General features: G+C 40.7%; 1 protein-coding gene across 1 annotated transcript in view; it reads left to right on the top strand.

The window, feature by feature from the left end:
- Positions 1 to 12,627, top strand: part of pggt1b (protein geranylgeranyltransferase type I, beta subunit) — a 68,425-nt gene extending 55,798 nt beyond the window's left edge. Inside the window, exon 9 of the mRNA XM_034170474.1 lies at positions 12,099 to 12,627. Within this exon, the coding sequence (XP_034026365.1) occupies positions 12,099 to 12,265 (167 nt within the window). The 3' untranslated portion in view covers positions 12,266 to 12,627. The remainder of the gene's footprint in view (positions 1 to 12,098) is intronic.
- Positions 12,628 to 13,095: the final 468 nt, after the last annotated feature.

Below are 13,095 nucleotides of genomic sequence, written 5' to 3' on the forward strand. Positions count from 1 at the left end.
TTAAGACACCCACCAGCGTGACGGAGAACTTTAAAAGGGTCACGCGCACGTCAACGTCATTGCATGGCCATGGAGTTACAGAGCTGGAGAAGCATAAATCAGGCTTTAGGATTTTAAGGTACCACTCCACAGTGGACTTAGGAAAAAAGAGTGACTCGACTAAATGCAATCTTTTTAATGCACATAATGCCTGGTGCTTGTTATGTCTGCCAAGGATGTAAAGAAGTTATCAGAATTTATTTATTTGTCTGTCTGTCTTTTAGCACAGTGTAGAAGGTTCCCTGTCTAAACTACTGCACAGATTTTGATGAAATTTTCACCACAGATAGATATTAGGCCATGGAAGAATCCATTAAATTTTGGAGGTGATCCAGAATCTGGATCATGTTTCACTTTATTTAGGGTTTGAATGATTACTGATAGCAGTATTACTTTTATTTATTTCCTTTATTTAACCAGGAAAAGAGACTCATTGAGATTAAAAATCTCTTTTACAAGAGCGTCCTGGCCAAGACAGGCAGCAAGGTTACGTGTCAATTTTAGCATTCCACCACACATACAGAGTAGACAATTACTAGCCAATGGAAAAGTTTCAGTATAAAAGTCCTTTAAAAGATTCTAAGGAGACCAGCTCCCTCAGTTTTAGGTCATTCTGTAAAAGGTTCCGTGCAGAGGGTGCAGCATGGAAACTTCAAAACTACTGTACAGATTTTTACCACAGATCGATATTAGGCCATGGAAGAATCCATTAAATTTTGGAGGTGATCCAGATTCTGTATCAAGTTTCACTTTCTATAGGCTTTGAAAGATTACATCAAAACTGCTTCATGGATTCTCACCACATTTTCAACACAGATACATATTAGGCCTTGGAAGACTCCATTAAATTTTGTGGGTGATACCATCACACCGGATCCAGATTCTGAATCAAGATTTCACTTTATATAGGCTTTGAAGGATTACGTCAAAACTCCTTCATGGATTCGCACCACAGATAGGTATTAGGGCATGGAAGACTCCACTGAATTTTGGAGGTGATCCTGATTCTGGATCAAGTTTTACTTTATATTAGCTTTGAAGGATTATCTCAAAACTACTTCAGATTCTCACCAGACTTCCACTACACATGAATGGTATGCCATGGATGACTCCATTAAATTTTGGAGGTGAACTGGCTTCTGGGTCAAGTTTCACTTTCGCTTGTAAGAATTACGTCAAAACTCCTTCACGGATTGTCACCAAATTTGCACCACAGATGGAAATTAGGGAATGGAAGACTCCATTGAATCTGGGAGGCGGTCTGGATCCGGATTCTGGATCAAGATTTCACTTTATATAGGCTTTGAAGGATTACGCCAACACTACTTAACAGATTCCAAACCAGAATTGCACTACACATCGATATTGGGGCATGGAAGACTCCACAAAATTTTGGAAGTGATCCGGATCAGAATTCTGGAACAAGATCTCACTTTATATAGGCTTTGAAGGATTACTTCAAAACTACTTTACAGATTCTCATCAAATTTGCACCATAGATAGATATTAGGGCATGGAAGGCTCCACTGAATTTTGCAGGTGATCCGTATCTGGATTGGCGGACATCAGAAATCTGTGATTGCTCTTGTTTAAGGCAGGCGTTTATTTTTTCAGACGAAGTTTTGACCCGGCCATTAAATGAGGCAAGCACTATTCAAGCTCAGCAGTTTAATCAAGGAAATACATAAGTATAATTGGTGCTGGGGATTCCCTGTATATCTTTCAATGCTTCCTGACTCTAAGTATGTAATCTGTCATATATATATTGCGAATTTTGTCCATTTTATACATATAGCAGATTTTGTCCATTTTACATATGTCGTGGATTTTGATTATAACATACAAAATTCGCTGGTATATTTGAATCCACGCGTGTGTGTGTGTATATATATATATATATATATATATATATATATATATATACACATGAGCTCCCATTTTGTATGAGATGAACTCAAAGATCTAAAACTTTTTCCACATACACAATATCACCATTTCCCTCAAATATTGTTTACAAACCAGTCTAAATCTGTGATAGTGAGCACTTCTCCTTTGCTGAGATAATCCATCCCACCTCACAGGTGTGCCATATCAAGATGCTGATTAGACACCATGATTAGTGCACAGGTGTGTCTTAGACTGTCCACAATAAAAGGCCACTCTGAAAGGTGCAGTTTTGTTTTATTGGGGGGGATACCAGTCAGTATCTGGTGTGACCACCATTTGCCTCATGCAGTGCAACACATCTCCTTCGCATAGAGTTGATCAGGTTGTGGCCTGTGGAATGTTGGTCCATTCCTCTTCAATGGCTGTGTGAAGTTGCTGGATATTGGCAGGAACTGGTACACACTGTCGTATACGCCGGTCCAGAGCATCCCAAACATGCTCAATGGGTGACATGTCCGGTGAGTATGCCGGCCATGCAAGAACTGGAACATTTTCAGCTTCCAAGAATTGTGTACAAATCCTTGCAACATGGGGCCGTGCATTATCCTGCTGCAACATGAGGTGATGTTCTTGGATGTATGGCACAACAATGGGCCTCAGGATCTCGTCACGGTATCTCGGTGCATTCAAAATGCCATCAATAAAATGCACCTGTGTTCTTCGTCCATAACAGACGCCTGCCCATACCATAACCCCACCGCCACCATGGGCCACTCGATCCACAACATTGACATCAGAAAACCGCTGTATATGTGTGTGTATGTATGTATGTGTGTATATATATATATATATATATATATATACACTCAACAAAAATATAAACGCAACACTTTTGGTTTTGCTCCCATTTTGTATGAGATGAACTCAAAGATCTAAAACTTTTTCCACATACACAATATCACCATTTCCCTCAAATATTGTTCACAAACCAGTCTAAATCTGTGATAGTGAGCACTTCTCCATTGCTGAGATAATCCATCCCACCTCACAGGTGTGCCATATCAAGATGCTGATTAGACACCATGATTAGTGCACAGGTGTGCCTTAGACTGCCCACAATAAAAGGCCACTCTGAAAGATGCAGTTTTATCACACAGCACAATGCCACAGATGTTGCAAGATTTGAGGGAGCGTGCATTTGGCATGCTGACAGCAGGAATGTCAACCAGAACTGTTGCTCGTGTATTGAATGTTCATTTCTCTACCATAAGCCGTCTCCAAAGGCGTTTCAGAGAATTTGGCAGTACATGCAACCAGCCTCACAACCTCAGACCACGTGTAACCACACCAGCCCAGGACCTCCACATCCAGCATGTTCACCTCCAAGATCATCTGAGACCAGCCACTCGGACAGCAGCTGAAACAATCGGTTTGCATAACCAAAGAATTTCTGCACAAACTGTCAGAAACCGTCTCAGGGAAGCTCATCTGCATGCTCGTCGTCCTCATCGGGGTCTCGACCTGACTCCAGTTCGTCATCGTAACCGACTTGAGTGGGCAAATGCTCACATTCGCTGGCGTTTGGCACGTTGGAGAGGTGTTCTCTTCACGGATGAATCCCGGTTCACACTGTTCAGGGCAGATGGCAGACAGCGTGTGTGGCGTCGTGTGGGTGGGTTTTCTGATGTCAATGTTGTGGATCGAGTGGCCCATGGTGGCGGTGGGGTTATGGTATGGGCAGGCGTCTGCTATGGACGAAGAACACAGGTGCATTTTATTGATGGCATTTTGAATGCACAGAGATACCGTGACGAGATCCTGAGGCCCATTGTTGTGCCAACATCCAAGAACATCACCTCATGTTTCAGCAGGATAATGCACGGCCCCATGTTGCAAGGATCTGTACACAATTCTTGGAAGCTGAAAATGTCCCAGTTCTTGCATGGCCGGCATACTCACTGGACATGTCACCCATTAAGCATGTTTGGGATGCTCTGGACCGGCGTATACGACAGCGTGTACCAGTTCCTGCAAATATCCAGCAACTTCGCACAGCCATTGAAGAGGAGTGGACCAACATTCCACAGGCCACAACTGACAACCTGATCAACTCTATGCGAAGGAGATGTGTTGCACTGCATGAGGCAAATGGTGGTCACACCAGATACTGACTGGTATCCCCCCCCCCCCCCAATAAAACAAAACTGCACCTTTCAGAGTGGCCTTTTATTGTGGGCAGTCTAAGGCACACCTGTGCACTAATTATGGTGTCTAATCAGCATCTTGATATGGCACACCTGTGAGGTGGGATGGATTATCTCAGCAAAGGAGAAGTGCTCATTATCACAGATTTAGACTGGTTTGTGAACAATATTTGAGGGAAATGGTGATATTGTGTATGTGGAAAAAGTTTTAGATCTTTGAGTTCATCTCATACAAAATGGGAGCAAAACCAAAAGTGTTGCGTTTATATTTTTGTTGAGTGTATATACATATATATATATATATATATAAAACTTAGGGCTGTTCATGTTATATAGTCAAAAATAAAAGTTGTGAGAGACTTCGGGCCACATGTTGTTTTTGTTCTACTTGGGGTTTTATAGGTGCAGACCAAATTTGAACTCAATCAAATAAGATCTAGAGGTCCCCCAGAGTGACACATTTTCCTCTCCCTCCACTGGCAAGGCAGCGTCACCCTAATACGAGAAGACTGATGCCATTATTTGTCTTTTACAGGTACATGTGTTGGCTTTGTGGGGACCCCTAAACAAAGTCCAATTACAATAAAATTTGCCACAGACCTTTTATTCTATTAGTGGAACAAGGACAGCACGTGGCCCAAAAGATTTTATAACATTTGATATTTTGAACAGGTCAAGTGTGTGTGTGTGTGTGTGTGTGTGTGTGTGTGTGTGTGTGTGTGTGTGTGTGTGTGTGTGTGTGTGTGTGTGTGTGTGTGTGTGTACACATGGTGCATCCAGAAAGTATTGGGGTATGTGGTGTTGTGTCTAGAATTTTGGGGCAAAAAAAATTATTCCATTTTGGAATAAGGCTGTAACATAATAAAATGTGGAAATAGTGAAGCAACATTAATATTTCCAGATGCACTGTATGATTGGTGTCACAATACATGTATTTGTATTGAACCGTACAGTACACAACTGCTCAGTGCACAGAACTCTACGCATAATGCGCGGTACGACTCTGCATTGTGTGATTATACACACATATTTGTTAACATATGTGGCAGAGCAGATGCAATACATTATGGTCATCAAAATAATAAGAAAACCTGTGAGCACCTCCAAGTATGGCAGAATGGATAATGTAATAATAAGTCTTATTTCTGACGCCACGCTGGGAAGTTCTCCCAGGGAACTCTTAAATTCAACCAACTCAGCTATAAAGCTCACAAGCTCATTTGCAAAGGAGAGACAAAGAACAAGTTCAAAATACAAAATGATTTTTTAATTACAATTTAGTTTCCCATCTAAAATTCTCCACTATCTGAAATGTAAGAGAGACGGATAATCTCTGCTCGCTTTTATGCGAGCCTTCTCCTGCTGTGATTGGCTGAAATTGGATACCAGGTGAAACAGATTACTCCAGTCTGCTACACATAGGTCACCAATATTGCAGCAAGCTCCATCGCTCATGTTCACAGACTTTGTCCCTCTCATCTTATGTGCCTGTACATGGAATATTTTCTTACTTCCTATCCCCCCCCCCCCCCCCCCCCCCCCCCAAAAAACAACAACAATTTCCATGTTCTCCATCTGCCTGTGAATCTTGGAAGCGCAACTCTTCCTGAACCGTTTAATTGAGTCAAATGAAACTTGACATGATGATGGCACACTATGTGAACATGTGGATGAGGAAAAAGACATCCTGGTCCAACATGATAATTGGATATTTGTGTTAAATTGATGTATCATATGATGTTGACTTTGAGAGTGCAAAGCCTCCTAAAATGTTTGGATTTCAGAGAATTGTCAGACAGTGGTAGTACACCACATGAAGATGTGCATTTTTAATAAATCTTATTTGTTGGTTACATTTATAGCAGTTGACTGGTATGTTAATTTCAGGTATTTCATCACAAAAGATTTACTATCAGTGATGACTATCACAAATTGGGGTGGGGATCATGTTGCGAGCTTGATCTCAGATCGCACCTGTGTTAATTTATTTGATTTTGATCTGTGGTAAATTCTTGCACCATATGTGAAACCGTTTTAAAAAATCTCATTACATTTTAAATAAAAATTGATGCACATATAAAGTATTAAAACAAAAACAAATACATTGTAAACACTATTGCAAGAATGATAGTTTAACTGGATGGTGGGTGGTGTTGCAGATTGTGTCACTGTCCTTCTGGTTATTTTTCAGGCTGATATGGAAGGATGAATCAGTTTCTGTCTTTTATTCCTCCTAATGTAGGACAGTTTCTGTCCAGCTCTGCACAGGTGTGCAAAGGTCAGGGTGGAGTTGTGGTTGGAAGCATTACTTGAGATCAGTGGAAAAGCGTTGTAACCCTAAACCTGAATGGTGTACATTCTTGTGTACATGCTGTGTGCTCGCTTGTCCTTGTATTGTGTAATTGATGAGGTGGTTGCTTACAGGTAGCCTGAGGACACAGGAGATCGAGCTCCTCACATTACAGGAACAGGGCAGTTAGGGTGGGCTGGAAGAAACAATGAATCAAAACATTGTGCTGACAAAGACTCTCGTGTTGTAGAACAAAGCGGTTTCAGGGAATGAAAAAGATTCTGGCAGTGTGGGTACAGATGGCATAAATACCCAAGTACAGTACTATATGTACTTGCACGTTGTTCGAGTGAACAGTGCTATCTACTGCCACTCATGTACAGGAACCAGTTTGGTTAGTGGTTGGTTTGAATAAAAATTTAATGTTGGGCCACAACCACAAATTTGTCCCTATTTTTTTTTTTTTTTTTTTTAAGACTGATTTCCTATCATTATACATTCACTGGCCACAAAATTGAGAGAGCCTCTTCAGCTGCTCATTACATCAAATGTCTAACCAAGCAATCACACAGTGGCAGAAACTTGATACTTCTGCACATGTAGACATGGTCAAAAGGATTGTAGTTGTTTTCAGTGAACTTGGCATGGTTCTTGGTGCCAAACTGGCTGGTTCGTGCTGCAAAAATGCCTTGTTGGTGGCAGAGTTCAGAGAAGAATGGCTAGACTGGTTCGAGCTGATGTAAGCATATCTATAAAGCCTCGGTCCCACCGAATAATGAGCCATGCATGGGTGTGTCAGCAATTATCCGAAGAATGATCCATGTTTTAAGCTATCACGTATCCGCTACTAAGGCGCCTCTATGTGCCTCTCTGTACCTCACATGTGCCACATATCAGCCTCTAGTGAGCCATGACTGACCTGTCATTTGAGCCCTGTCCAGCCTCGAATGGCTCATGTCGCTGCATATGATCCATGTCAAGCCACATATGATCCATGTAGTGCCATGTAACGCGATGTTGGTGCACGTTTAGGCATGGGTTTGGTCCAAACCTCCAGCCCTTCAACGCTTGGTCCCTTTAAAGTGTGGGTTTTCAAGTCACAGCATCCATTCAAGTTGTTGTCACATTTTTTTAAACGCAGTCCAAAAAAAGATGCTCCTGCACATCTGTGCGCTAGGCTGCTGTTCACCTGTGTTCCAGAATCATTAAATGCAGCAGTTCTGCATATTCACCCAGCTCTCTGTGACCACAAAAAAAACACTACAATGAGGTGGCCGCTGTGGAACACTTCCAAAAAAATAAAAACAAAACGCAACACAAAACACATCCATAGACCAGCTAGAACTGAACCACGGGTTCCTGGACAGTCGCCTCTGCGCTTCTTCTCGCTGGCTTTATTTCTTCCGTGTCTTACAGTCATTTTGACACTGTAATCCAACCTTTAACTTTGTGTTAGTCTGTTAATGTCTGCAAAATTGTTCTTTTGAGAGCTTGCATTCTGTGTAAATGCTCTTGAGCGCGAGTCATTGCATCAGCGCGCACAGAGTGCGCCTCATCTGATCCATTATAACAAGATGTTAAATCTATCATAAACATATTTTTACAGCTACTTATGAAGAAGGAATGGACATGCAGCTGTTTTACCAAGCTATTACAATATAAACATTACAAATAGTTACCTTTAAGGCTGTTCCAAATATGTTCTCCACCTCAGCACATGAGACAGACAGGAAAAAAGCTCCAAATGTCCTCTGTGATTCCAGATGCAAGTAGAGGTGTTTTCAACAGCCAAACTGTGACAGAAAATTATTAATCTGCTACAAAATAATTATTTTATATACAGTGTCCTTACTAATGTCTTGTACTTCCTGACTTTCATGCTATAATGTAAATATGGACCAAAATGTCTGAGGAATGTTGCCAACACCTTGATGAATCTATGGCACAAAACATTATTTCAGTTCTAGCAAAGTGTACTTAGAGGGATGGTGAGTATAAAAATCACTACAATTACAAAGTAAATGCATTGGATACTGTCATTATAGAACACAGCTCCAGATGTCCTGAACTGCTGCTTAAGCTGTCTTATGCTTTACAGGTGAAATTTAATATTTGCTTCAACAACTGCTCCCATAAGGGGTAAAGAGTGTTTGTATGTTTTATTATTTTGAGAGATTGATCAGCGTGAAGAGGAACAGCTGCATAAGAAATGTTATAATCTTTCAGAAAGCGCTGTAACTAGGTTTAAGGATATGATTCCTTCTTTATGTTCTCTAATGCCATATAACAACACAGTGCAGAGTAGCTACCTAAACTCTGTAAGGGAGATAGAGTATCTCGTCAATAGTTTTACATCCTCATTGAATCATTTTGTATTTTGAACTTGTTCTTTGTCTCTCCTTTGCAAATGAGCTTGTGAGCTTTATAGCTGAGTTGGTTGAATTTAAGAGTTCCCTGGGAGAAATTCCCAGCGTGGCGTCAGAAATAAGACTTATTATTACATTGAAGTGATAACTCACAAACTCGTAGCTTAAAGCAGATAACCCGTAAGTTGGAGAGGAAATGGCGTCTCACTAATTTAGAAGATCTTCACTTAGCCTGGAAAAAGAGTCTGTTGCTCTATAAAAAAGCCCTCCGTAAAGCTAGGACATCTTTCTACTCATCACTAATTGAAGAAAATAAGAACAACCCCAGGTTTCTTTTCAGCACTGTAGCCAGGCTGACAAAGAGTCAGAGCTCTATTGAGCTGAGTATTCCATTAACTTTAACTAGTAATGACTTCATGACTTTCTTTGCTAACAAAATTTTAACTATTAGAGAAAAAATTACTCATAACCATCCCAAAGACGTATCGTTATCTTTGGCTGCTTTCAGTGATGCCGGTATTTGGTTAGACTCTTTCTCTCCGATTGTTCTGTCTGAGTTATTTTCATTAGTTACTTCATCCAAACCATCAACATGTTTATTAGACCCCATTCCTACCAGGCTGCTCAAGGAAGCCCTACCATTATTTAATGCTTCGATCTTAAATATGATCAATCTATCTTTGTTAGTTGGCTATGTACCACAGGCTTTTAAGGTGGCAGTAATTAAACCATTACTTAAAAAGCCATCACTTGACCCAGCTATCTTAGCTAATTATAGGCCAATCTCCAACCTTCCTTTTCTCTCAAAAATTCTTGAAAGGGTAGTTGTAAAACAGCTAACTGATCATCTGCAGAGGAATGGTCTATTTGAAGAGTTTCAGTCAGGTTTTAGAATTCATCATAGTACAGAAACAGCATTAGTGAAGGTTGCAAATGATCTTCTTATGGCCTCGGACAGTGGACTCATCTCTGTGCTTGTTCTGTTAGACCTCAGTGCTGCTTTTGATACTGTTGACCATAAAAGTTTATTACAGAGATTAGAGCATGCCATAGGTATTAAAGGCACTGCGCTGCGGTGGTTTTGAATCATATTTGTCTAATAGATTACAATTTGTTCATGTAAATGGGGAATCTTCTTCACAGACTAAAGTTAATTATGGAGTTCCACAAGGTTCTGTGCTAGGACCAATTTTATTCACTTTATATATGCTTCCCTTAGGCAGTATTATTAGACGGTATTGCTTAAATTTTCATTGTTACGCAGATGATACCCAGCTTTATCTATCCATGAAGCCAGAGGACACACACCAATTAGCTAAACTGCAGGATTGTCTTACAGACATAAAGACATGGTTGACCTCTAATTTCCTGCTTTTAAACTCAGATAAAACTGAAGTTATTGTACTTGGCCCCACAAATCTTAGAATCATGGTGTCTAACCAGATCCTTACTCTGGATGGCATTACCCTGACCTCTAGTAATACTGTGAGAAATCTTGGAGTCATTTTTGATCAGGATATGTCATTCAAAGCGCATATTAAACAAATATGTAGGACTGCTTTTTTGCATTTACGCAATATCTCTAAAATCAGAAAGGTCTTGTCTCAGAGTGATGCTGAAAAACTAATTCATGCATTTATTTCCTCTAGGCTGGACTATTGTAATTCATTATTATCAGGTTGTCCTAAAAGTTCCCTAAAAAGCCTTCAGTTAATTCAAATGCTGCAGCTAGAGTACTGACGGGGACTAGAAGGAGAGAGATATCTCACCATATTGGCCTCTCTTCATTGGCTTCCTGTTAATTCTAGAATAGAATTTAAAATTCTTCTTCTTACTTATAAGGTTTTGAATAATCAGGTCCCATCTTATCTTAGGGACCTCGTAGTACCATATCACCCCAATAGAGCGCTTCGCTCTCAGACTGCAGGCTTACTTGTAGTTCCTAGGGTTTGTAAGAGTAGAATGGGAGGCAGAGCCTTCAGCTTTCAGGCTCCTCTCCTGTGGAACCAGCTCCCAATTCAGATCAGGGAGACAGACACCCTCTCTACTTTTAAGATTAGGCTTAAAACTTCCTTTTTGCTAAAGCTTATAGTTAGGGCTGGATCAGGTGACCCTGAACCATCCCTTAGTTATGCTGCTATAGACGTTAGACTGCTGGGGGGTTCCCATGATGCACTGTTTCTTTCTCTTTTTGCTCTGTATGCACCACTCTGCATTTAATCATTAGTGATCGATCTCTGCTCCCCTCCACAGCATGTCTTTTTCCTGGTTCTCTCCCTCAGCCCCAACCAGTCCCAGCAGAAGACTGCCCCTCCCTGAGCCTGGTTCTGCTGGAGGTTTCTTCCTGTTAAAAGGGAGTTTTTCCTTCCCACTGTAGCCAAGTGCTTGCTCACAGGAGGTCGTTTTGACCGTTGGGGTTTTACATAGTTATTGTATGGCCTTGCCTTACAATATAAAGCGCCTTGGGGCAACTGTTTGTTGTGATTTGGCGCTATATAAAAAAAATTGATTGATTGATTGATAATCAGGGGTATCTGCAGTGGGTTTGAAAGAATGAATTGTAAAACCCGAAAAATTCTAGTGAGAATAACTACCAAGGCAAGTTTAATTGGTGTACATTTTGGGTCAGTGCAGTGGTGCAAGCAGTTAGCATGCTTGACTCCAAACAAGAAGGGTCAGGACCACCTATGCCCTGATCTCAATGTATATTTGGAGTTGTGTCAGGAAGATCATTCGGCAAGAAACAAATCAAATATTGTGTTGAGCAAAATGGGAGAAACCAGTAGAAATGAACCATTGTACACCAGAGCAGTGCATGGGACATTTTTGCTGTGGTGAACAGTGTGCAAGCTTTTGCATTGCTGGATGGTACAGTACAGGAAAAGGGAGGTCAGTATATAAATTTTTGTGATGTGTCTCTTGTGTTCATGCTACAGTTGGAGTCATTGTCAATCCTAATGGATGATGCTTTTGGGTCCAATCATCTCTGATTTCATATTGGTTCAATACTGTTTTTAAGCTCCATGCAGTTTTTATGGTCTTCAGGAGGGGAAGGGCCAAGAGGTCAACTGATGTGCATTATTAATAATTTGCTAAAAACAAAGCTCCTGAATAGTTAGGTTTTTTTTTTTAATTTTATTAATGGGTAATGGGGGAGTGGTCATTGTGAGGTCTCACATGATCTGTCTCACATCTGATTGTTATGAAGTCTGCAGATCTGTCTGCTCTGATAATTTACCATATCTGACCTAGTTTCCCCTCTTTTTCTCTTCATCGCTGCCCCCCCGTTACCTTCCTTTCTTACGCCTTCAGACCCTCTTCATGCCTACTTAGGGTTGTGTGGTCTGTCTTTGATTGGAGAGCCCAACCTGAGAAAGGTCCACCCAGCACTTAACATCACCCATAGAGCCTTTCAGCACCTCCAGCAGCTGCAGCAGACATGGAGAGAAAATGACAGCACCTGCAACAGACAGCGCTGACAGCGGGATCGTCTGCAGCGCTGCCCCTGCACAGGTTTAGTAATCAGGAACCTGTAATGGTAGTCAGGTACGACTGGACAGCCTGTAAGAACATAATGAAGAGCGGAGAAAGATGAGGAATTAAGAAGGTTCTAATAAACTACAGAGACACAGCAGTAACTTCACAGAATGTTTCCCGGGTCAGAGTCAGAAATTTCTTACCGGCTCCATAATACCATTATTCAGTTTGTTGGAACTTGGGCAAGTTTAGGAAACCTGTGACTTGTGAGTGACCGTTTCAGTGGGTTTATATTTGTGCAAACTGAGTGCCTACCCATTTGTCATTGCTGCCTAATGTCCTTTTATTTGCAAGGAAGCCAAAATTTGAATTGTTCAATCACACGAACCAGAATGTATGTGCCCAGAGGTAAACATTTATTTAAAATACAACCCCAATTCCAATGAAGTTGGGACATTGTGTAAAATGTAAATAATACAATGATTTGCAAATCCTCTTCAACCTATATTCAACTGAATACACCACAAAGAAAAAAAATTTAATGTTCAAACTGATAGACTTTTTTGTTTTTGTGCAAATTATTGCTCATTTTGAAATGGATGCCTGCAACACAAAGAGCAAGAATGGTTAAGAATTCCACCAACAAAGCTTCAACAATTAGTGTCCTCAGTTCCCAAACGCTTATTGAGTGTTGTTTGAAGGAAAGGTGATGTAACACAGTGGTAAACATACCACTGTCGAGCTTTTTTGAAATGTGTTGCAGGCATCCATTTCAAAATGAGCAAATATTTACACAAAAACAATAAAGTTTATCAGTTTGAACATTAAATAT

The sequence above is a fragment of the Thalassophryne amazonica genome, chromosome 5 (assembly GCF_902500255.1).
Source record: "Thalassophryne amazonica chromosome 5, fThaAma1.1, whole genome shotgun sequence".
NCBI lineage: Eukaryota > Metazoa > Chordata > Actinopteri > Batrachoidiformes > Batrachoididae > Thalassophryne > Thalassophryne amazonica.